Genomic DNA, 26492 nt, shown 5'->3' on the forward strand with positions numbered 1-26492 from the left:
GTTTAAGTTTTGCCCTTTAAAGACTTCACTCCTCGAGAAGACAATTGAAAACATGTTCATTATTTGCAGCCCAACCAAAATGAACAAAGATGAAACATCTCCTGTTACATTGTGCATATGCATGTGTGTATATTTAAATGCATACAAACTCCAACAATGTCTGTCTAGCTAATGCAGCCACAATGATCTAGGCACATCATGAAGTGCAGCAGTAGTTATTACAATACTGCTGAGTAGTTCTGGCCCATGTCAGCTGCTGCTTTCCCAAACAAATCCCAGGGAGGTTCAGGGCTAGCACAGGTGAGGGATCACTCCTTGGATGTGGGGGTGTGAGGGGGTGGTGAGGCTGGTGTAATTTCAGGAAGGATGGTGGTGACCACCCCTGTGCCAGCCTGCCTGGCCTCAGGGCCCAAGAACAGTGCCTGGCCCATTTTATTTACAGGTACAGACAGAGCTAAATTTAGCTGCTCTTGCCACATCAAGGATAAAAAGAGGATTTAATTACTCAGCAGGGGGAACTAATACTGCAACACTATTATTATCAGTTGTACTGCAACAGCCTGCTGGAGTAACGACGAAACTTGACAGCGTACAGAACTTGGAAAGGCAGCCTTTTTTTTTTCTTTCTTGCAGTAGTTCAACAACAAAGTGGGTTAAACTATTACACTATTCACATTTCATGTGTGAAAAGAACACATTTTCATTTCTAGAAAGCAGTAACAATTTTTTTTAAAAATCAAGCTTGAGTACTTGATGACTACGAAAAACATAAATAGCCAAAAAATAATAGTAGCCAAATTAACTAGATTATAATATGACAAAAAACTGCCACTCTCATCACTAATTTTCTCCAAGTATTTACCCACTAAGGCAGGAAAATCATCTATTATTATTAGTATACCAACTTGTATTATCAGTAAGAGAATATTGAGGGTCACAGGTGATTGGTTTTGCTTTCTGTCTCTTGGTTTGCTACAATAAATCCCAGATAAGTACATTGCAATCTATTTTTAAAATTATCCATGATGCTGGTTTACAGCTTATAAACCCTTTTTTGGATTTGTTTTAGATCTAAATATCCTAGCATTCTTGAGGACACTGAAAAATAATAACATGGAACCATTTTGCATTTACTCCACTTTAATATTCTTAATAACTGTTGCAGGTGATTGTGCAGAATATAGGAGAGAAAGGCAGCATAAGATATTGTATGTATCTAGAATGGGCTAACCAAAATATGTTTAAGCAAATAGTTCTGACACTTATCTGCTGTTACAATAATTACCTTTTCTCTTTTTTTTGCTGTTTTGTTTGTTTGGGTTGTGGCGTGGGGGTTTCTTGTTTGCTGGTTTTGTTTGTTTGATGTTTTTAAAGAACAGATAAAGGTAAGACACCAAGATACTAGTATGTTCCAGTGGCCCTTGAAGCTTCAGTTTCCCTGCACAGAGCGACCAGCTGCATTTTGCTGGGGCACTGCACATCCTGGGAAGAGGATGACCTTGTCAGAGCCTAGCCATTACACCACTGCCTGACCCTGCACCACAGGACACTACACCCCCATGAACAGCTGCCTTTTCATCACATCGTACATATTCAGTGTAAACACCGAGATATAAATCTGAAAGTTTAAGGATGCTGGGATAGCCATAATATTGTGTTACAATTAGCAAGAAGTCACTTCACATCCAGTTTTTTAAATGGAGGGCTTAAGCTTTACAAGCACTGCTGCTATATCCCTTAACTCAGCATATCATATAGTATATGAACCTTATTGATGTTGCTATAAATAGAACCTCCATCTGCCCTCTTCATTGTTTTTATGTTTCAGTAATTTGGGTACAAAACCACTTGTACCACAGCAACAAACACACAAATGACAAAAGCTCCCAAACCACATGCATTGACTGACTGCAGAAAATCAGTAATATTTTAATAGCTGGTGAACAAAGAAAACCAAACCATCTCTCTTGCTGCCAATGCCTGTCAATTGCTCTTTGATTGAATGGAACTCATTCAAGAACACCAACATAAAGTTTCATTCATAAAGCAGTCTACTAACTCCAGAAGAATGAGAGACACCAAGAACATAAAAAAAACAACCAAAAAACCTCCACAAAAACAAAAACCCAACAAAACCCAAAAAGGTTAACAGATAAGAAAATACAATGGACAAATGCAAATGTTAGCTTAATCTTTTATATCTGTTTTCTCCCTACCAACCAGCTGGGTTTTTCAAGAAGTCACATGATTTTGCTTTCCAGTAAAATGCTGGGACCTAAAATTCCTACTTTACAAAGTAGGACTTAGGAAAGTTCAATTCAAGGCTTCTTTTACACTATCTTGATTCCTTCATCATATCCTGGCTCCCAATCACCTTTACTCCACAATTTTCACTACAAGATTTTACTAAATCCTGGATGACATTCTAATGTCCTCATCATTACATGACACATTAGTACCTTGATTAGGCTGAGGATCAGTCTCATGAAATATATGAATCTCAAAATCTGACACCTCAGACTTACTGTGTTTTATTCTGTAGTGTTTTCATAGAGAGATTAAATCACAGATCCAAACTGTAATATTCTTCAGTATAATAACAAGTAGAATCAGCATTCAGTTGGAGAGCTTGTAAATAAAAGAAATCTGTGGAGTCATTTTAACTGTATATATAAAATTTTTGGACCTTAGACACCAAACTTACACATGTACCTTACATGTAGCCTAAACAGAAAGATGCTCTTTCCTGGAGATTTAAAGTACCTGACCAAGGTTTCTGAAACACCCTGTGGTCTCTCAGTGGATCTATACATAGCAGGTTAGCATCCTATTTTAGCCTATCACAGAGCCTGAAGCTGGGGAGTAGGAATACCTGAACATTACCACAGTGCTGCTGGTCTGTATTAAAATATTCCAGGAGCCCAGTGCCTTCAGCCACCACCCTTAATCCTTACAGACCCCAAAGACCCAGCGGGCAAGCTCAGTCTTTATGTATAACTGCTAACAAGACGTGCCCTGAACTTCAAACACAGCAGCTGTTTGCTTCACTCCTCCCAGCCTCACCTCTCAGCTGTCTTCTGTCACTCCGTGTGCTTGAAGCCTCACCAGAAGTGCTGTGTCTTCTCATCCTTCCACAGCACAGCCCACAGAATCGTGACCCATCTTTAACAGCCTTGAAGCTGCAGCCATAGGTATCCCTTCCACCTGCTCTCCCAGCTGGCTTGCTTCCAAAGTACTCACACGACCCTCTGAGGACTGCAATTCCCAGAACATCTGTACTTACTGCACAGCACAGGCAATGAGACAGCGCTGCTTGAGAGCCACTCACTCTCCCCATGGAGCTGGCTACTCCCTTATCAGCGCAGCAGGGCTGCAGAGGGATGCAGGGAACCAGGCTGCTCGCTCCTGCACTCGGATGAACTGCAAGGCACCATGACTCAGCCCCAGACGGCTACCAAGAGCTCACAGATCACAGCTCTTGGCAGAGCGTGGGATATGAAGGGAATGACATAACAACAATGAAAACAAAGCAATCGAGAGCAGGAACCAGAGACTTCACAAGTCCTGAAAAAGCGTCAGCTCCTCTGCTTTTTTCACAACCAAATGAGAGAGAGCGACAGAGTAGGCACTCACTGTCAACTTAATCTCACGAAAGCTGAGCTCCAAATAAAAACGGGACAGGGACGTCAGCCAGAGAGGTTTAAAACCAACACGGGGAAGAGGGTAATTTACAGACACTACAATAAAATGAGAAGCTTCCAACCCACTTAAGGCAAGCAACTGCCAATTCATATTTAAAAGCTATAGAGGAACAACCTTTGAGGAAGACATTATTGACAGGATTTTATTGTTTTATGTGTTCAAAAGAATAACATGACACATTTTAAATCAACAGGAAGATACCTGTGCTAAAATTACCTACAAATTAAAATACGAATAAAAGCAACACTAAAATACTCTATGAGTTTTTCTGTTTTTCCCGACTCCTACTTTAATAAAAAAGTCAAATCCAAGAAAAAGTAGGGAAAGAACCAATAAAAGAGGAAACCATCAAAAAAAAAATCTTTGGAAAGAAAACAACGACAATTTGAAGATATTTTGAAAACAAAAACTTAAAAATACCCCTCTAATACAATTTGCTAAGTGTTACATTTTTGTTTCCTTTTACTTCAGCTCATTAGAATATTAACCCCTGCAAAGTATAATTACTCCCTGGACTATCTTCAAAAGGATCTGATGTCAAGTGTCTAGCACCCAATGCAGGTAAGCTTCACTCTTTGCAGCATTCTATCAGTTGACTTTTATTTACCATATCCCCAGGGGACGTGCTCTTATCAAAATAATGGCATCTAAAAGGGCTTTTTAAAACAGAAAGTGCTTACATTTTTCCCTCACCACCTTTTGGCTGGAACTCTCCAGCCCATTCCCAGGCATGGAAATATAGAAATCTCAGCACTTGCTTAACAGCAAAACTCCCTCACTCTCAAAAAAAAAAAAAAAAAGCAACAAAACAAGAAAAGAAACCAGACAGAGGGAAAAAAAGTTCTTGTTCTCTGTGGCCACAAAAAAACCCCAGTGAACTCCCAAAAGCGCGAAGGGGAAGCGCCAAAGGGCGGCAGGCACTACCAGTTGTCAGCACGCCCTGAACGCTCAGCACCCCGGGGTCCCACGGCCTCACCGGGGAGGGAGGGAGGGAGGGACACACTGCCCCTGGAGATCCCACAGCCAGGGACAATGCCTGCGTCCCCACGAAGGCAATCCCCACCCGGCCGCCACCACCCCAGAGGCCTCAGGCTGCCCCTCAGCCGGCGGGACCCGGTGGCACCAGAATCCCCCTCGCTCAGCCCGACCCCAGCCGGCTCCGCTACCGCTCCCTCCCCTGCCGGCCGCCGCTTCCCGCCCCCTCCCCATCCCGAGCCCGCTCCCGGCCGTGCCCCGCCTCGTGCCTGCACCCACGCCCATTTGCTAGATGCAGAGTCAATCAAGCAAGTCGACCCTTGCGATTGGCTGTCGTGCGGCAGCGTTCCCGCCCCCGGGCAGAGGGCCGCGCTGGCGGCGCGGCGCGCAGGCGCGCACGCAGTGTTGTCCCGGGGGTGGGCATGTTCCGAGGAGAGGAGCGGCCGCCAGCGCGCCGCGGGGAGGGGGCGGGCGCGGCTGAAGGAGCGGGGCCGCCGCCGCCGCCGGGGAGCCAGCCTCACTTCCTAGGAGTGCGGGGAGACCACAGCCTGCCGGGGGCTGCGAGCGGTGCCGCAGACAGACCTGTGAGTGTGCATCTCTCTCTCTCTTTCTCTCTCTCTGTCTCTTTTGCATGTGCCTGTAGGACTCTCCACACACGCGCGCACATTCCCACCCACCCGCCGGGCGGGCTGGGCTGGGGTACGGGAGGGCGATGCGGGCGGCAGGGCAGGAGTTCTCCGCGCTTCCCCCTGAGGCAGCGCTCGCTCGCCCGCCGCCAGCAGCAGCCGCACGGGGCAGAGTCCTGCGGGGCGGCCGGAGCGGAGCGGGACGGGCGCGGGCGGCGAGGCGGGATGGGATGCGCTCCGCCTGCCTCCCGCGGCACTGAAGCCGCCGCGGCCGGAGGGAGGAGAGCCTGCTCCGGGGAGACGCTTCTCCTGCGCTCCGCTCCGCCGCGGGGGCCGGGGAACCTCCTCCCTGCCGCCGGCTCTCCCGGCGGCCGCTGTCGCCCTTGGCAGCCGGCCGTGCGGTGCCGGTCCCTGCGTGTGCCGGGTCCGTGTGCCGCCGCTGCCCCGCCTGCCCTGCGGTGCCTGCCTGCTGCCCGCGCTGCCTCCTCTGCTCCCTCCGCCCGCGCCTGCCCCCGCTCCGCCGCGGCCTCTTTTGTTGTGCTGTGCCGGGCATGTGCCCGCGGCCGGGGCGCAGGGACGGGCAGGGTGTGTTCCCTCCCCCGATGTCGGTGTTGACAATAAATCCGGGATCTCTTCTGCCAATGTAAACCCGGGCCAGGTGGGTTTACGCTGTTTGTCATGAAAAGTTAAGCTTGTTCCTAAACCTGCCCTGATCTTGCCCTTTCCTGCCCGTGAAGAAGGAAGTGTTGCCTCGCAGGCTGTGACAAGATGTTTTCGGAGCACCTTGTGAGCCTGTGTTTCTCTGTCCTTGCGGCCAGCTTGGCTCCCAGATGGCCAATTCCCTCAACGGCCGGAACCCGCGCAAGGGACGGATCCTGGGCTTCATCGATGCCATTCAGGATGCTGTGGGCCCCCCCAAGCAGGCAGCTGCTGACCGCAGGACTGTGGAGAAGACCTGGAAACTTATGGACAAAGTGGTGGGTGTCTCTGCGCGTCCGTGTATGCACACAGTGAAGAATGGAGCTATTTAAATAGGTACACAGGGGCAAACAGCTTCTTCCTGCAGCTCTGAGTGCTGTGCTGCATGTGCCCCGGGGAGTAAGGGGACTTATGTTTTAGGTTATTTAAGCATCATTTGTCTTTTTTTTTTTTTTTTTCCCAGTGGCCTCTGGCTATGTTTTTTTAAATCTTGGTTTGTGGAAGGAAAACAAATGTGTGTGTTTGCCTTAGGCTATTGTTATTTTCAGATCCTTTAAAATGACTCAAAGTTGAAGAGCTGTCCTAACCAAAAGCTGCTTAACTTAGACTTGTAATCACATATTCTGTGTGTTTCATGTTGTGTCACACTGTTAGTCTGCAAACAAGACCTCTGAAATATTAAACTTCAGTTAAGCTAATTGTCCTGTGAGATATGTTGGTGATGGCAACATAGATGTGTTTGTGCTTTTAGGAATGTGCGTGGGGACTGGGGGATGTCACTCTTGTCAGTTTAGTAAACAGATTAGTATGGCATGCCTAACTTTTTAAGTATGTGTTCTGCATTTTAATGACTTATAAGTACATCTACTATTAATTTTGAAACTAGAAATATACTGTACTGAAACTCATTTTTCAGGAAGTGGGGGGATAGACTTTAGCTCTTATGTTTCCCCTCACTAGGCTGATACATTTTGTTTAGTATTCTTTGAAATGACAGTTTGTATCATAATGGATTATCTAGGAGAGTGCCTTACCAGTGGTAGGAAGAGTTTGATTGTAACATGGCTGGCTGTTCAGGAGATTCAGGCACTCTGCTTTGCAGACTGGGTGATACTTAAAAGCTTCCTCTTGGAACTGCTGAGCAGTGAGGATTGCTACCTGTTGGCCTTGGGTCAGTATGGTGATACAGTTACCACTTTGATTCTCTGTGATTTAGTGCAACTCTTTGCTTTCCCTGTGGCTCTTGTGAAATAAGATGATCAACATTTATTGACATTTTCAATTAGTTGTACTGGCAGGGTGGAGACTAATGTAGTATGCCTTTACAAATGTTTAAGTATTTTTAAAGTCCTTGTAGGCTCTGCTCTTTATTGATGCTACAAGAATAGTATCTGTTTTTCCACGGTGTTTGCTGGCAGCAATTATAAACTGAAACCCCAAGTTTAATTAAAGTGGTTGTTATCACAAAGACTTTGTTGCAATTTTCCTGTCAATGGTCAGGATGCTGTTAACCATGAGTTCTTTTGTGTTAAGGACTGCAAGTATAAATACTCGAAAGTAGCTACTCTTCTTCAGTAGGAGGAAGTTTTCAGCTTGGGAACAAGGAATCTGGTTTGTTGTTCAAACCACGTGGGGAATGCAGAGCTCTGATTTCCCTGTGTCAGGCCATTTACAGATCTTTACAGATATAGTAAGGTTATACCCTAATTTGTTTGTAAAATCACAATTACCAGAATGTCTTTGTTCCACTGCTTGGATTTCTGGATTGCTTTCACTCATCCAATACATGATAACTGTATTTGTCACAGCCCATCAGAATAGCCAGGAAGACCTCTTTGGTAGAAGACACTGGAAGGGCTGGGCACTGTGCTTCCTTTTTCATTTTACTGTATAAGTGTCCTCAATTTGGATCTTTAATGTATCCTCTTTAAGCTGCTCTCAGTTAATCAAATTTTATTTCCAAATTGTATTAAAGTATACCAGACAGGATGATGTCATAGTGTGAGAATGCTCAAGCTTGTTGGTTGTGATTTTAGCATTTGGTACTTGTACTGAAAGGATGTGTTTCAGCAAATTTAATATGCTGGCAAACAGATTTAAATCTCATAGCCTTGTGTGGCAGCAGGCACAGGAAGGTCATTTTTTCCTCCATCTAGATCAAACCCAGGGATTAAAATCAGAAATAGAAACCTGCTCGGTCAACTGTTGTTCTAAATCCAATTTCTGGAGTGTGTCCTATGACTGATTTCTGTGGTGGGTGACTGATCAAATTAATACCTAGCAAAGGCAGAAGTTCTGCCAAGTCAGTAGGGTGCTATCCATAGTAAGGTTGTGGCTTGGAGGCCTATTTTACTTGTTGTAATAACAGTTATTATGCTTGTTTATTCTTTGACTATAGTAGCTGTGATAGTCATCTTATTGCTGTAGTAAGGTAGCTGAAGTTTTCCCCCAGTCTGATGATGTTAAGAAAATGAATAATGGAAACAAAACAAAGCTTTTATCTTGACCAAACACTAAAAAAAGAGAAGCCTTAAAAACTAGTGGCAGAGCTCAATAATTTCTGGTTTGCATTTTTTTTCTTTTTTAAAATGGATATATTCTTTCCTTAATTTCTTTCTGTAATTTTGTCTTGTGGCAGATGAGGTTTTCTGTATTAATTACTTGTTTTCAACAATAAGGGATTAACCAAACATTCCTACCCTATGAGAACTGTACTATGAGAGTAGTTTTGTGGTGTATGCAAAAATTCTGGCTACCTAGACACCATGCAAACTTCTTTGTGTAGAATTGGTTATGTGTCCTGCTTTCAAATTGTTCAGATTTCATGATAATGCCAATTTTCCATGGGCTGATACTTTAGATTGGAATAGGCAGAATATTGCAGTTCTGTTTGGGTGCTCTTTAAACTTTTATTATCAGTGTGAAGATAATAATGGATTTTGAAAAAGAGTTCTTTAGCAGGACAGAATGTTTGAATAATGCTCCTGCTTAGAGCCTTGTTTGTAAAAGTTACTATAAGCAACATTCTTGCAGGGAATGAAAAAAATAATCTGCATGTAGATAATCAGTGAATGTAAATTGCTATCTGTCCATATATCTTTCCTTTTTATACTTCATACACTGGGATCTATACTTTTTGTGGTTTATTGGTATGTCTTATGTAAATTTACAATGTTACCTGCATTATTAAAGGGAAAACAATATTAAGCATCAATGTCAAGCTTCTCTACTGCTTTTCTCATGGGTAAGAAATAGCTTTATCATTAAGAACCAAGAATACTTCAATTTCTGTGCAGTGCTAAAGATAATATTTCTTTTATGTCTTAGAAGGTTAGCCTTGCTTTTCAATGCTTGCATTGTATAGGAAAGTTGACCATATATCCCTGGACTTGCAGGAAGCAAATTACTGTTTTTAAAACACCATCTATATTTTGGAAAGTTTGTATCCTGTAAATAAATGAAAAATGAATATTGTTAACAAATAAGTTTTCCTTTAAACTGTGCATAAATTACATGAGCTTTTGTTTTTCTGAGTTTGTAAACCTGATGGCTTTTAAAACTTAGACCCTAGCCATGTATTACTATTAGAGAAAAATGGTATGTTGAGATCAGCTAAGGGAGAGAATTACTACTATGTAAGCATTGGAGTAGTTAGGACTGTTTACTGCTTGGTCAATTTAGAGTAGTCAGTACTATTTTTTTTCACACTTCATTCCTGTGGGATTAAAGCTGGTAAAATCGTGAGAAATTCTGAACAGGATTTTTTTTAAAAACGGGTGTATTTCATCAACTTTTAATCACTTTTCATTCCTCCTATGCATTGGGCCTGAAAATAATTAAATTTTCTACTATGTAGATTAACAATATTGACTAAACTATTTGGGTGCGTTGTCACGGTCCACCAGTTGCTTGAGTCTGACTGTATAAATGCAGATGGCATTGATTTGCTATTTAGTAATTATTTAAGAGCAAACTAGAGTGCTTCTCCAAAGCTTATACTATTGACCTAGTGAGTAAAAGCTGTGTTACCTCTGCAGCTTAGTATTGTGGTTTTCTTTAAATTAACATCTGTCAGCATCTGAGTATACAGACCATGGTAGTTGAAACTGAGTGCATTGGTTATCCTTTGCAAAACTTCATGTAATTGATTCTATGGTCACAGTTGGCAGGAAATCTTATGTCCTGTGTCTGCTGCTTATGGGAAAGGAATACAACATTAAAAAGAAACAGAAGCTTCTCTCCTTCTAATTGGAAGGAAGTAAAATTACCCTCCAAAGTCAACTGTCCTTGTGTGTCTGTGGCATCAGCATTCTTATTGTTTATTCTTCCACTGTGGAAACATATGGCTCAGTTGCAGTGTGGTAGCTGTTAAACAAGCACTTACTGTATTCTCAGGAAAAAGATTGGTGTTTAGGTCACCTCTACTTATATTCTGATGAGGGCTTTTCTTCCTATGGAGAATGAAATGCATTGCAGTTAAGGTAACTTCAGGCAGGAAAAAAATCTGTGTCAAAGAAGCATAATGTTCAAACTTGCAGAATTTTCCTTATTAGCCCGTCCTGATTAAGTTTTTGTGAATTCCTTGTTGTTGCATTGGATGTAGTGGGTTGCTGGAGAGTTGTTATGGTATCTTAACTGCAGAGCTGCCTTTATGCTGTCTGTGGTGTGTCAAGGCGTTTTCTAATTCTTTGACTGCTTTGTGCAGCATGGCAGAAGAGCTTGTCCTGTTTGGAAGTGTAGTTTTGGAAGTGTGTGAGCATTGATGCTCCAATTGTTCTGAGCCATTCAATGCAGCTGAAAACAGCGTTTAGCGGATGTCCTAGTCATTAGATACTCACTCTGTTTTAGCTGAGTTACTTTCCTTGTATTGTCTTTGACTAGTCTTAGGTGTTTAAACACATTGTGTTAAGGCTGCTGTCCTTTGCTTGAACAAGGGTGCTTTTGTCAAATGAGTCAGGGGCTGTCAACTTTGCTTTAAATAAATTCTGATCAAATAGAACATAGTTTTTAGCAAGAAATTATTTGTCTGTGTACAATCGGCCTCCAGTACTCTCATCTCAAATGATGCTATGAAAAAATGCCTTATAATGTAAGAAAAATATCTTCAAAAGTTTTGAGTAGTGGCATTTATTTTGGTTAGGGATGGGTGAGAAGGGGAGAGGAGGTTAATAATTTTCTGCAAAGGAACTACAGTTAAATTGTCTGGAAGTTCCAGAGTTAACTGTTTCAAAATCGGTTTCTGGTAGATTAAGGTAATGCCTCAGTTTTCACAGAGTTGCAATCTTATTGTTTCTGTGATTCTGGATTAAGCACTTGGATTTTCCCTGAGTGTGAGCTACTGAAAGGAGCTTAATTTTGTTTCAGTTTGCCTCAATAAGAGAGGTATTTTTTACTAACTTGCTTACTGCCTTTCATTTTTTTACCACTGAGTGCTTGCTAAATATATACATGCTTACTTCCAGTCATAACAATACAAAAATCACACAGTGATATGATTCATGTCCGCTCCTCATGTGCTGGTGAGAGTTGCCTTGTAGAGTGCAATATAGATTTCTTCATTTTAGGGATGTTGGGGTTTTTTTTGTGTGTGTTTGTTTTGAGTTCTGTTTTCTTTTGAAGAAAGCTCTTGGCAAATCTTTTGCGTCAGCAGGTGTCTTTTCTTACTGCTTACTTTTAATTGTGAACTGCTGTGGTATGTGTCAGGACATCCTGACTGGAAACCATATGGTTTACCAACCATCTCCTTACAGACTTACTTTCTTTGAAGCCTTGTGTACTCTGTAAAGTGAAGGAAACCTTATACTACTTCAGTGGTCTCTGATTTGAACATACTATTAGTGTTTTTTTTCAATTATAATGCATAAAGCTAATGAAGGTGTTGAAGAATTTTTGTGTGGTTTTCTTAAAAGCTTGTTCTAAAATGGAAGGTTCTGGTAATGTGCTGTATTTATCTCTCCAAATTCAGCAGAAAGTGTTGTCTTGTAAACTATCTCATATGTAATGATGTGAGACTGAAGAAAACTTTCAAGAACTTCTGGAAGAAAATATAGTTCTTCCTTATGAATGGACATTATTTCTGTATAGCTGAATGGGCTGATTGTTGAAAATACAGCAACCAGCATAAGCAAATTGCTTTTTCTTGTTTTAATGGTATTTCTAATATATATGAAATCACTTACATTCTGCTTATTGGCACATCTGAGCAAAAAGACAGGCTTCAGAAAGGTAATTAATTCTTTGTTTGTGAGATTTAAGTTAGGGTAAATAAGTAATTCAGAATGATTGCAGCCTTCTCTGCTTGTGGTCTGCTCTCATTGCTGACTTTTTTCTCTGAATAAACATTTTGATCTTTCAGGTGTTTTTTCCCTTATGCTTGTTACTTCAGAGAGTTGTGAGGCTTGATCAGTGACAGATTTGTGTCACCTGTAGTTGGTCTTGTTAAGAATGTCATTCTAGTTTCAAGTTTTCACTAAACCAGAAATCACAGTGAACTCAAAGTTCAGAGGAAAAAAAGAATCTGGTTTTCATAAAGATTTTCACTTCTGTATTTGGGATTCCAGTTCTTCTTACTCTTCTACTAAAAGAAATTCCTGTATGTCTCTGCATGGATGATTTTCAGGTCTAGGTACACATGTAAGATTCTTTGCCTGTGTTACTGACATCTCCTTAGAGAATTCTACCTGTCAGCCTAACTTCAGTGCTTTTCTGATCTTGCAAGAATGCTATCATAGCCAACCTTTATTCTTTGAAAATACTGCTTTAGACATCTCCTAACCCACACCTGGGGCCCTGTTGTCGCTTTTTAAAATCCTGATGACCTTATCTATATCACATAAAATAGAAACAAGTTATTTTCATTTTCAAAGCTCTTGCAGTTGTGGATTACAGTTTCAGACTTCATTACTGGTCAAGAGATGATCAAATATGCTTTAGTTTTCTTTCTGTTTCCTTCCAGCACATTCTCAGCTTTTTAGGAGTTCCTTTGTAAGCCATTAAATTATTTGACAGCTTGCTGTGGAACTTTGCAGTTTATGTCTAGAAATACTAAACTGCTGATGTTCAGTCTCTGAACCATTCTTCAGCATGTTGAACAGCTCATATATTCATATTTGCCTACTTCCTTTTTTTTTCCCTACTGAGATTTAAATTTCTCTGGGATAAGGATGTTCTACAACATGTCAGAAGGCTTCCTGATGTATTACTTCTTCTAAAAGTTGAAAGAATAATAGAAATTACTAAAATAATAATCAGTGAAGTGAGGGGAGCTATTGCAAATGTTATGTTTTAAATACAGTTTCAAATGGTGTTAACTTTTTAAAAACTTCTAAGTGCTTGACTTTTGTCCACTCTATCTCCACTTTTATAACTAGGACTGCCTGTTACCTCAGTGTAATTGCCTGGTTGTGTTCTTGCACTGTATGTTTCAGACACAAACTATTACCTGTTTGCTTTGCTGTTTGGGGTGCATGAAGGTCTGTTAGTGGCAGCAATCTTGATGCAGTGAATTTCTTAATGGTGTAGATGTAGAAATTACAGGTGAGGTCAGCAATAGTGATAGGGCTCTGAGTAGAGAGGTTGAGTGTTACAGGATACAGGTTTGTTCCCCTCTCTCCCAGAAAAGCTCAAGGATGCATTTTTTCAAGTTGATAGATTAGTAGGAATAGGAATCTCCTTTCAGCAGTATTAAGATGTTTTTATAGCCTCATTAGTTACCTCAAAAGAATGTCAAAGTCACTAATATATAATGTGACAATCTCCAAATGATCCCTATAAAACTTTTATACCACATGGTCTTAATTTCTTCATAAGTATTTGCATATGTACAGCTGCAAACACATCTAGATTGTGTCCCTATGCAATGCTTTAGCTTAGCTTGAGTAACTCAGTGCATCAGCAGTCAAAAACTACCTGTTAGTTTTACTCTCTTTTTCTTCTAGAGCAGAGCATTACAGAACAAACTATCAGAAAATGTAGATAGCTCAGAAACAATTCTAATCTTGTTATGTTAAGGATGTGTAAGAAACAAACAATACCTTTCTCTTCCAGTAACATTTCCAGTGGGAACTAGATTCAAATAAAGATATTCTATTAGCCTAAACTTATTTTTTGTGTAATACATATTCAATCAATATTTGTGCCATTTGGGATCACAATGATTCCAAGTCCATTGAGGTGTTTTCTTCTATTTGGTTTAAATGGCAAAGTTTCAGTAGTGAAGGCACCACAGGGATAGTTTTGCTGAGGCACTGCCAGAAGATTCCCTCCTGTCCAGTAGAGCAGCCAGCTCCAAGATGGATCTGCTGATGGCCATTGGCAACAGTGGTTCTTCTGGGCTAATGCCTTAAAGAAGGGGGAGAAAAGCTTCTGTGCAGAAGCAAATTGCAGCCAGGGAAGAGGAGAGTGAGAATGTGTGAGAGAAACACCTCTGCAGCCACACAGCTCAGTGAAGGAGGGGGAGGTGTTCTGGGTGCTGGAGTAGGGATTCCCTTCCAGCCCATGGTGGCGGCCATGCAGGTCCACAGTGGAGCTGACATTCACTGTAAGCCACGGAGGACCCCATGTCAGAGCAGGCTGATGTGGGCTGTGATACCCTAAGGAACCCTAAAGTGCTAGAACAGGGCAGGACCTGTGCTCCCATGGAGAGAAGAGCCCACATTGGAGTGGGTTTCCTGGCAGAACTTGGGTCCCTGCAGAGGACCCATGCTGGAGCAGTCTGTTTCTGAAGGACTACACCCTGTGGAGGGGATATGTTGTAGAGGAGTTTGTGAAGAACTGGATATGTTCCAGAGGAGTTTGTTGAGAACTGTGGTCTGTGAGGAGGACTCATGCTGGGGAAGTTCAAAGATGACTGTCTCCTGTGGGAGGGACCCCTGTCTGGAGCAAGGGAAGAGTGTGAGGAGTTCTCTCAAGGAGAGAGGAGTGGCAGACAAGGAGTGATGGACTGACCACAGTCCCCATTCGCTGTACTCCTGTGGGGGAGGAGGTAGAGTGGAAAATAAAATTAGGCCCAGGAAGGAGGCAGTGATGGGTGGAATGTGTTTTTAAGGTTTGGTTTTATTAATTAAATGAATTAAGTTCCCCGAGTCGATGCTAAATATCTTAAGTACCTGTGACAGTGTTTGGTGAATGATCTCTCCCTCTCCTTGTCTTGATATACAAGTCTTTCATTATGGATAGGGGAATGAGAAAGAAGCTTTGGTGGGCACCTCCTTGCCCAGCCAAAGGCAAAGCACTGAACTTCTGTTCCAGCCAGGAGGTGGAAAACAATGACTTTTTAATATTTTTGTTTCCTTGTTTGCAATACCTGTTTTTGAGTGACCCAAAGTCTGTCTGTTGTAGTTAATAACTTTTGAAGCACTATCACAGTTCAGACCATTTTCTTATGTGCAGAGCTTTCAAAATTAAATGTCCCTAGGGTCTCAGAGACTGTATTGCTGGATAAAGAGAGCCAGTAGATGACAAAGTAATTTATGTCAGTTCTTAGTAGATACTTAAACACTTGTAGCTAAGTTAACCTGCAAAAAACAGATATGTATGAAAGTACTGCTCTTGGCATTTTTGTGTGCTGTGTTTTGATATGCTCCTTAGCATATATTAGACAGGAAAAAACATACTTTCAGGGCAAACTCACAAAACATGTAGGTAAGCTTGTTTGCTTTTTATAGATGTGACAAGATTAAGTGAAATTTTGCCTCTTTTGACATTAGAGACTATGTTGGAATTTCACAGAATATAAATGAAGTAGGATTTAATTCTTTGGGACTGGAGGCTAGAGAAGTATGTTATACCTGATAAATTGGAAAATATCAGATCAGTTTTTGTCTCAATGGTTTTCTTGTCTTTTACATCCTCTTTTTTTTCTTATAGGTAAGATTGTGCCAAAACCCAAAGCTTCAACTCAAAAACAGCCCACCTTACATACTTGACATTCTACCTGATACTTACCAACATTTGCGACTTATACTGAGCAAATACGATGATAACCAGAAACTTGCACAACTCAGTGAGAATGAGTATTTTAAAATCTACATTGACAGCCTTATGAAAAAATCCAAACGGGCCATAAGACTCTTTAAAGAAGGAAAGGAAAGAATGTATGAAGAGCAGTCACAGGACAGGTAAGCTAAATACTTAAATGTGAAGTAGATCATCTGGTCTGTTTGTATTCTTAGCACTGTTGGCTGCAGTCATTGTGTTTTGACATTTTTAATTATTCAAAGAGCAGAAATATTTATTGCTTGGATTCATTGACCCTGCAGTTCAATCAGTAATTTGCTGGATTTGTTTCACTGTATGCTCTAATCTGTCGCTTTGTGACCTTTAAAACCAAGTGCATTTCCTTCATAAAACATTCATTTCATTGTAATTATTTATTCACAGGGCTTACAGTATGTAGTTTTTCCTGTGGTAGAGAGAGTGACTGTTCACTTGGATTGAGCATGACCTCCCTCCCTACCCTACATCCTTAAACTTTGGGTACCATGATGGATATTGACTTAGAGTTTTCACAAGTGATGGAATGAAGCAAAACAATATTCACACTTTTCAAATATTATGTGATTTTATGGTGAGGTAATGATAATGCTAGTTTCATGCCGTGAAACCTTTTTGGAAATCTAATGGATTCTTGATTTTTAATGGTTCAGTTTTAATAAAAGGAATTAATGTCCACTTTATCTGCACTCTTGTTGGTAACTGAGGAAGTTTTTAATATTTGATTTGATTGCCTAATATTTTAAAAAATAATATCTCAGGAAATTCTGTGCAAGATCTGCAGTCTTGTTTTGGGAAGAAGGGGATACAAGTTGTTGTGGCCATTAGTCTTTACCTTGTGTGGTATTACTGTAAATCTGTGCAAATGAGGGAGACACTGCTCTTTCTGAAGTCTCCTCTTTTTAAAGGAGATAGTGGGGAATGAGATTACAAGTGAATGGAGGATTGAATTCCTGCTCTTCTGTCTGTCTGCACTTGAGCTCTGAGGCAGGCATGGTGGCAGTGTAGTTTTACAGCTGGTGAAATTGTTGGTAGAAGTAGTGAAATGTCTACATTCTTGTAAATGTCACTGCTGTTATGTTTGAATTGTACATATGTTCCTTCCAGATCTCTGGCAGTGATTATAGCTACTCAGTCTACTCTGGTAGTCTTTTGGGCTTGGTAGGGGGTCTGAAATTTGCTTGACACCTAAGGACTTTTTCTTAACATCCAAACTGTCCAGGTGTGAATATACTTAGGCAAAAATGCTCCAAGAGGAGCAAAATACACAGTTTAAGGTATTTTAGTGATCAGTAAAGACTTTGATGAATGAATGGTTTTTGTGTTTGAATTTGTGTGTAAAGCCAAGTTTTCACTGTAGATGTGTTCTTACCAGAACTTTTGAGCGAGTTGTTTATCACTGAGCCTATTGCTGCCTATTTTAGGTATCCCATTTGGTGTATGAAGAATCACAGAAGTCATTGTGTGTCAAAGGAAATATGAACTTGTTATGACAGGGGAAATTTGACAGAAGTAGTTTGATTATATAAACAGGTTTTATTTTGACTTACCTGTGTTGTATGAAACCTTAATCTACTTAAAGGTTTGCTTAAAGTTAGCAAAAATTAAAGCAAATTTCACTGTCACTTTTTCTAATTACTTGCTATGAGCTCATTCAGTCATTCAGGCAGTATTTTAGTAACTCTAGTGGCTAGAGTTGCTTCTTTCCAGTTACCCATTACATTTTCTGTGTTAGGGTAACAGTGGTGATAGGAGGACATTTTTTGGGAAGCACAGGTGTGCTTCCTTTGAAGAAGGTGTAGTTAGCATATTTACTGTCTATTTGGATCATTCTTGTGAGATGGTTGGTGAGGGGGGATTTTAAAACAAATCATACTAATAAAGTTCACTGAATCATAATAATTAGTTCAGGCTTTTAAAATCAAAAGACTTTTAAAATCAATTATTTCAGAAGGTGACAGCTGTCTTATTTTGCCTAACTGATGGAGTTCAGAGCTTGAAAATAGGAGCGTAATGGAAATGTTTTTCTTGTATTCAAATTGTTAGCTGTGTTTCCTGTACAAATTGCAATCTGACTTAAAACAAAAAAAATGTAAGCATCACTTCATTAGACCATGACCCATGTAATTCCAAGTAAAAGTCTATTTCTTTATGATTTCAGTGCATCATCTTTCATCCACTAGTGATGCTTTATCTGTATGTGTGTCCTAGTTTTAAGTTGAATTAAGGTGTACTTGCTTGCTGAGCCATATGACGCAGTATCTTCAATATACTTGATCCTGTTAATTTTTGGTAACTTTGCAAAAGAAGTTTTTATTATGTTTTCTTTGCTTCCAAATATGCTTGCATTGACCTTATTTGTTAGCATTTTAGTGTAATTGTAGCGGTGATCATTTAAAGATTTTGTTTATGAAGATTCTTCCAAAATGACTGTCAAATTGTAGTCAATTTGTAGTCGAATTATTGGGAAATAGTCAGTTTTAAAAAAAGGTAAGGCAAATGTTGGCACCTGGACAGTTTCTGTGGTTTTCATTCTTACTCTGTTTTGGTTCCTGGATAAAAGGGCGTCATGGAAAAGAGAAAAGTGTCATTCTTCATAAATCTGATTGGTATAATTTTAGTCTATTAGCATTATTGACTAATCTTCATTTCTATAGTGATGGTACATTTTGGAACCAGTGCCAATATGCATGTGATTTTGTTTGTGTGATGACACAAAAATTACTCTATTGCGAATAATTTTTCATAAATTTTAGTTTTCAAAGATCTTTTGGATGAAACAAGTTACAGAAGCAGCACTAATGCAGTGTAAGCTTTTGTGTCAGCCATTTGTACATAATCTGACTGCCACAGTATCTTGTTTCCATATCAAACACACATGATGACCATTTAAGAGTAGTTGGTGCTGCCATTCTGTACTCTATTGCATGAGTCTCGCTAAGGGAAAATGGGGTTTGCAAGTTTGTTTCCTGTGCTTAACTGCTTCATTTTCTGAGTATGGTGTCTTCTACAAAATTATGTCCTTTCAGCCTTCTTGCTTAATGAACTAAGAGATAATGTCCAGTAAGTTCTGTAAACTGTACTAGGTATAGATCATGCAGAAGTCTTTCTGTAAATGAAGTAATTTTACTTTTTGTCACAGATTTTACTTTTTAAAAGGTTATTAACACAAGATTATTAGAATTACTGGTTCAGGCTTGTCTTCTCTTAAAAGGCTTTCTCTGTCTTTGAAGGTTTTGGGGTTGTCTTTTCTTTTCTTTTTGCCCTTTGTTTATTGGGAAGTAAACTAAAGCTGGAAAGCATCATTTCAGTGAAGTCCAAACTTCCTTCCTTTTTGCTGTATTCCAGAATTAGGCATTCAGAAAAAATAAAAACTCTGTTGAATGGCAATTTTTGAGACAAATGTGTTATCCAGGTGTAGAAATCAAGCACAGAAGTTATAATAATAAGACTATAGGAGGAATAAAGTGGCAGTGAGGAGATTACATTTGGATTCATTCAAGGTGCTGGACATAGTCCTCACTTCTTACTAATGCAGACAAGTGGAGGTTTTCTGTGATTTCCTGTAAATCATAACCTTAGAAGAATGTCTTGAAATGGAACTTTTTTTCTGACTTTTAATATTGCTCGCCTTCTGCTATAGGCTCTTTATATGAGGAGAGGCAGAAAAGTATAAAACCAGGGTGTATACTTGTTTTTAATAATCTCTTAAAATGCTCCTTGGTTCAGCCAGAGTTGGTTGGCTGTTTGTTTTAAAGTGGTATTCCAGAAGTGGAAGATAGATATTTCTAAAGTAGTAGATGGTACAGATGAAGATGTCAAGAGGAGACCTGTGGTGATTTTGTAGTCAGTGTAGGAAGATGTGCATGAAGGAGATGTCAGAGTCAAAGAAGTCCTTCAAGATGATCACAAAACCACTTCTGTTTCTGTCTAGAAAGTCTTAATAAATTCTCTTGTGCATCTGGCCATTTGGTGTCTTGATTCAAATTATGTGTTTCTGTATTGTACAGCTTGTTTAAATGTTGGTGCAGAATTCTTATAGTCTCTCAAGCCTTCTAAGGAGGTCTTGTACCTGCAATTCAAGTGATAGATCAAGTTCTCCTTTGTTACTGTTCATGGGTGTTAGTGGGTTTATAGAGTATTCCATTCCTCTTCCTGAAGTCTGCGTTGACTGCTGTGGTCAGTTATGGTTCTTGGATCAAGTCCTCGAACTGGTGCATTAAAGTACACAACATTCTTTCTGCTGCAGAAATTTCTCACCTATTTCTCCTTATTTTGATAGTACAGACTTGATAAGAAGTTAAAATAGTATCAGGATGGGTGTCAGGTGTGCCAGCTGTAATGCAGTAGCCCTTTGTGAACTTCTGTCCTGTGAAGTAACTTACTTTGCTTCCATGAATTACCTCCGCTTATATCACAACCTTGCTGTTTTATTTATAGGAATTTAGGAAGTTTATAACTTAGCTAGCTTCACAACTTGTTTGTGTCTCCAGGCAGAGCAGGTTTTGTTGATTGTGGGAAGGATCAGGAAGAGTAAAGTTTTAGTTCAGGATGATTTTGTTTGGAGAAGTTAAGATTGTTTTGGCTGATGTTTTTTTGTTTGTACAAATAGAATGTACAGATTCAGAAAAGGATGTTGTTAGTGGCCCTTTCCATAGAGCCAGTTTTGACTTTTGGTGGATATCACATAGATAGCTTCATAATTGTTGAATAAAAGTTAAGAGCTCCTTGGTATCCTGTGATTTGTTCTGTTTTCCAAGCATATTATGTAATTTTTGGTCTCCAGTAAATTCCTCTAAGCTATACATACCATCAGTCTGTTGCTTAACATGATATATAAACCCCTAAACTTAAACTGTCTCAATACATTTTAGGGATATAATATATTGACTGTTCTATTCTAGTCTTGCTGAAGCTGAGAGAAAGGAATCTAGGATTTGTTTTTTTCCTTCTTGTATTTATTTACCTGTATTTTTAGATCATTCTTTCATTAGATTTTTAGTGGAAGAAATTGCCTTACTGTGCTTAAAAGTCTTCTGGAGTGTTCGCCCATTGCTCCTGTGTGTCCCTAGAAAAAGGAGGGTACTTTTTCTTTCGATGTATAATGTATGATAAGGTAATTGGGAATGGAACCTGGCTGCAATAAATAGCCTCTAGCAAAGGGGCTTCTTCTGAGGAAAAGTGAGTGCATGAGTGATTAGATGGGGTTGTATAGGAGGAGGAAATGCAATCAATTTTTTATTTTTAAGCTTTTACGTTGTGGTGATAATTTCCACCTTCTTCTCCCCTCCTTTTCCTTAGATGTGATGTAAAACCAGATGTAAACCAAACAGCTTTAATAAACTCTTTGGTGTACCTGACCCGCATGAGTAGTTGAGCTTCAGTGCAGATTTGGTGGAGCACAAGCTGTTTGCTATTTTTGGTTACAGTTTAAATTAAAAAAGGAATGTTACACAAATACATTTTTCAGACAAAGAGACTCTTGTTGCAGAGGGCAGGTGAGAACGCGTGGAGGTTACAAATGGTAGAGCAGTATTATGACAGCTTGTTCTCAGCATAAATGCAAACAGGCTGTGTGACTGCAGTTGTTGTAAGGCCGTATTTGAATTTTAGACTTTTTTTTATAATCTCTAGTGCTTGGGGGCGGGTATTGTGAAATGAGAACAAAGGAAGTATTAGTACCAGAGTTACTTAGAGGCAACTATTTATTCAGATTGCAGAGCAAGACAAGGATTTCTAAAACCACAAAGGATCCTAATGAAAAAATAATGGCTTGTAAATTCTTATAATTGATTTAGATCCTTGATTCATATCTAGTTGTGTAGAGGAGAGATATGGGCACTTTCTTTTACTTTTTACTTTTATAAAGTCAAATAGCATTTTTTGTGTTAGTGAAAGGTCTCTTTCAAACGTTTTACAGGTAATGTGGTGTTGGTAGTCATGTCTGAGTAGAGTTCAGCTGGTTATAAGGGGATATAGACATAGTCTGATATTTTCCTTGTTGTCTTTTTTATTATTATTTATGCCTTATGAAAGCGTGCATGATGCTGTTGCCAAATTTGAAGGTGCCATACCATTTATACCCATTTTGGGCAGGTGTGAAAGCTCTCAAATAGCACAGTTAGGGGAATCAGTCCTGTAGGATTTCCATATATTAGTTTCCTTTATGATAAAGCTAATGATGGTTCTGCTGCTAGGATTATGCAAAATGACTGACATAGTTTTCTATATGATTTCAATTTCTCTTTAGAGCATAATATGGGATGGCACAATGAACTGGGGGAAGTAGGTGATTTTCTGAACGTACAGTTCCTTTGGTCAGGGATGTCTGGAGATACTCCATTGCAGTGAGGATACCAGCACCCACTGCTGGCCTGCAGCAGCTCTGTGTCTCACATCCCTTCTCCATACTTGCCTGCAGGGTCTGTATGGGGAGAGCTGTGCTTGTGGGGGCAGACCATGGTCGCCAGCTATAAATAGAGCTGTGTCCTTAGGTACCATACAGCCCAAGGTAGCAAATTTGGGAACTTTCGGAGCAGCAGGCAGCGCTGACTCCTGAATTTAGCAAGTCTCCTGTAATGGACCTGAATGCATCTTTCATCAATCGCTTTTCTATGTGCATTTGATTTTTAGAAAATGTGGTCTCTGCTTCTCTATCTCCAGAAGTGTTCTATATTCAGTGATAAGGTATTTGTTTTGGGATGCCTTCAACACTAGCCTGCATGATGGAAGCTGCTTGCCATGCAAGCAGGAACACAAGGAAGATTATAGGAGAAAGGATCCATTTTTATGAATTGTATGCCTAAACTTGTAAGCACATATAATTTTATTTTTAGGCTATAAAAAAAATGGTTTCCTTTTCCTAATTTTCTGTGGCATTGTTTTCCATCAAAAATTATAAACATGGAAGAATAAAAGTCTACTTTTATTCTATAAAAGATGAAAAAAAGGTTGGGAATAATGACTTTCAAGTGCTACACTTGCTGTTTAGTCAATAGAAGCTCTTTGAAAGTTAAGTAAAGCCAGTTTGTAAAAATAAATGTGCTGTAGTGGTAATCCTTTGTCCAAGGAATGCTTGATCAAAAAACCAGCCTAGAAGACATGCTTGCTATGTATTAAACCTATAGTAAAGATAGTTTCAACCTGTAAAGAGTAAGAAATAACCTTAATCTGAAAAAGTAGCAGTATATGTTTTGATTAACACAGTTGAAGTTTTAGTTCAAAACAAAAATGACAGAGTGGGATAGTGATGGAAAAGCTGATGGGTGGAACTACTGTATTCCATTAATTAAAATCTGGCATGCTAGGGGATATTTTGATAATGTCATGGAATTAAAAAAATACTTTGTGATCATTTGACTTAATTTTTTTTTCTTCCTATTCTGTTCTTTGCTTCAATGTTAATAAAGTTAATTTACTTGAATCATACTAAAAATAAGAGTTAATATAATTATTTAGCAAGTCTTTTTATCAATGGCTGCACATTTGCAAGCTAACTTTGTCTTTACAGATTGTGCAATAATACTGTGCATGCTCTAGAATGAGGCAAAGCTGTAATATGGTTAATCTGTATTGGAGGAACAAGGATTTGTTGTTAAAAATGTAGGTTTGCTGTTGTCTGCACAAAACAGTTTTGTTGCTTGCAAGATGAATATGTTGGTATGTTTCATTCTTTTATACTGAGCAATTCCAAATAATTTTAAAGCATATTCTCTTGAGTTTAGGAATATAATTTGCTTGATTTGAAAGAAAATGTGATATTTACACAAAAAAAAGACTGCAATGAACAAAACTGTTAAAAAAAACCAAATAAGCAGGATGGGTAATCCATGCAAAGGATGAAGAGTAAACTCTGAAAAGAAGTACATCTTAAGCCATAGTGCAGATGGAAAAAGAAGTCAATAAGTGAATTTATGTGAGGGATAAAACTTCCTGAGCAAGCAACCAGGTGACTGTCATCAGTTTCTAGTTAATAATGTAGATGACTAAAAACATTTTTAATCTTTCTGCTTGAGTGCAACCAAGGTATTCATTATTGAAATGTCTTTACATTTGTCTCTAGCATATGATGAAACAATGAATACTTTTACCATCATTGGCTCAGATTTCATGTGGCAATTAAGGAGCAGTCTTGTCTCATAATGGAAAATTTTCCCTGTAATCTCTTTCATTATGTAATGTTTAACATTGTGTGAGGTGAAATACATATTGAACATTGTATTAATTTTATTGTATTTATATCTTGCAAATATCTTGGCAAATCAGAAAATTGGTGAAGAAGTAATTGGTTCTTTATTTTAGTATATTTGGTCACAATAATTATTAATTTACTTCTTCTGGTGTATCCAGTGTAGAGGTAGATTTAACTGTATTTCTTCCTACTATGAAATAAGACAATAAACTAAAGGGGAAACATAGAAGTAGCAGATGCCTAAAAAACACATTTCTGGGGTATATAATGAAAGATTATAGTACATGCTAGCATATGGATTGAGCTAAATTTAATTTCTATATGGGTGAGGTTGTTGTGGTGTTTCTGTAAGATGACTTTCATTTATGATTCTTGAATAGTCAAACAGTGGAGATGTAATTTTAGTATAGCATCTGATGCATTGTATAGATCAGGGCTCCACTGGGGCCCTGGACAGCCCTCCTGATGAGCTAGTCTTTAGCTGATTTTTGGCAAGTTCTGACTCTGCACTGGGAGAAAAAATTTGGGGAAAATTAATTAAATTTAATTTTTGTCTTCTACTTGGTATCACTTGTGGGAGAGTTCACAAAACATATCCTTGCTTTCCTGTAAGATAAAACAATGAAACCATATGGCTTTGAAATTTGAAGCAGCAATAAAAAAGGAAATTATTCCTATAATCTTTAGCAAAAATGTGTCAAGATTACCTTATTTATTCCACAATTCTTACTCAAAGTTATCACTAACAGTAATTTGAGCCTTACTTTGTTTTGTCTGTGGTACTAAACAAATGTGTCTTTAGAAGTAAAATCCACAACCATATCTCATTTTAAATATTAGGCCCAGTTTTGCATCTACCTTGCCCAATGCAAATATCTCCTGGTGAGCAGGAATACTGAATAATAAGGTGTGGAAGTCTTATCAGCTCCTGATTAGTTGTTCTCTCTGTCTCCTGAGCTCCAATACACTGTATTGCACTGTGTCTGTTTATCTTGATATGACCAACAGTGGAGAATATCAAGACTCTTGAGAAAGTACTTGACATATTGCAGGATTGGATCAGACATGATGGCAGAAAGAGAAGGATCCATGGGCTTTTTTATGAATGAGTAAGATAAGGGTCTCTTGGAAATGCTGAATAATTATATCTGGGGCCCGGTGTTCACCTTTTTTCTTAATGTCTGTTGACTAATTTATGTTCTTGGTTTAAGAGATATTCCTCAGTTTAGTGTTCCCACAAACCACTTGCTCCCCTCATTTTGCCCTGTCCCTCCCTGCTGCAGCAGGTTGGAGAGGAGAACTGGAGGCACAGAAGGCACAGACAGAACAATTTACTGGAAGCTGCAATGAGATAAGAAAATGAGCAGGAGCAGTAACCATGTTAATAGCAAAAGCTTACAAAAGGGAGAGTGTGGAGTTGATCCATCCCAGCTGGCCATGCCCCCATCCCAGCTACTGTAAAAATGAACCCTGTCCAGAACCAGGACACACATTCAAAGAAGTGAAACCTACGTAGTTAGTGGAGAATCTATGATCGTTCCCTAGCTTGTGTAGAGGATTATTCTGTGACAAATTCTAGTTTTGGTTGCAGTAAAAACAAAGAAACATTTTAATCATCTTAGTTGTTTTGTGTGTGTGTTAGGCCTCAGTAATGTTCTGAAGGCTTTTACTAAACTCTTTTTTTCTGAAAAAACCCAAACACCTTCATTGGCTCTATATCAGAAATCTTGTTACTTTTAAAGAGGTGATAAGTTCATTTGTTAGTTATCCCTCTTAAAATAGTACATTTTGGGTAATACAGTATTGTTTAAGAAATGACTGCATGAGAAAAAATTTGTCTCCTGCTACAAGTTTAAGGGCATTAATGTAAGACAGACAAATGTATTAGCATCTGTTTTCAAATTGTTCCAATGGAAAATCGTCCTTAGCCAACAGAATATTTTGTGAACTCATTTCGGAGTTGATTCTGAGTCATGAATGTCTGTCATGGGAAGTATGAAATGCAGGATTAGTAATAAAACGTTTTGTACCCAAGAACATTTATTAGAACAATGCTCAATTTTTTTTAAAGCAGTCATTAATTGGTGAGACCTGACAAGTGCATATCCTAGAGTAGAACTTTAGTTCTAACTGCTCTCCAGTGGGAGAATGTGAAAAGACAGAGAAACACCTTCAGATGTTTTTCATGTCAGCATTTTGAACAGTTTATGGGGCTATAGAGAGTAAGTCATTGTGTAACTTGTAAAAAATTAAATTATCATGTTACCAGATTAGTTGAAGGTTTAGTATTAAAATCCCTGAGCACC

The 26492-nt window shown here is 39.3% G+C and overlaps 1 protein-coding gene across 3 annotated transcripts in view; it reads left to right on the top strand.

The window, feature by feature from the left end:
- Window positions 1-5070: 5070 nt before the first annotated feature.
- The window catches only part of CBLB (Cbl proto-oncogene B), a 125796-nt gene continuing 104374 nt past the window's right edge, over window positions 5071-26492 (top strand). For 2 of the 3 annotated variants that reach the window (XM_005490402.4, XM_014269433.3), the window contains exons 1-3: window positions 5071-5261; window positions 6122-6280; window positions 15870-16120. In XM_005490402.4, the coding sequence (XP_005490459.2) occupies window positions 5100-5261; window positions 6122-6280; window positions 15870-16120 (572 nt within the window). In that variant the 5' untranslated portion in view covers window positions 5071-5099. Of the gene's footprint in view, window positions 5262-5770; window positions 5962-6121; window positions 6281-15869; window positions 16121-26492 lie in introns of those variants that run through there. The other variant, XM_074536066.1, reaches the window with a different exon arrangement.

Source organism: Zonotrichia albicollis, chromosome 2 (genome assembly GCF_047830755.1).
Source record: "Zonotrichia albicollis isolate bZonAlb1 chromosome 2, bZonAlb1.hap1, whole genome shotgun sequence".
Taxonomy (NCBI): Eukaryota; Metazoa; Chordata; class Aves; order Passeriformes; family Passerellidae; genus Zonotrichia; species Zonotrichia albicollis.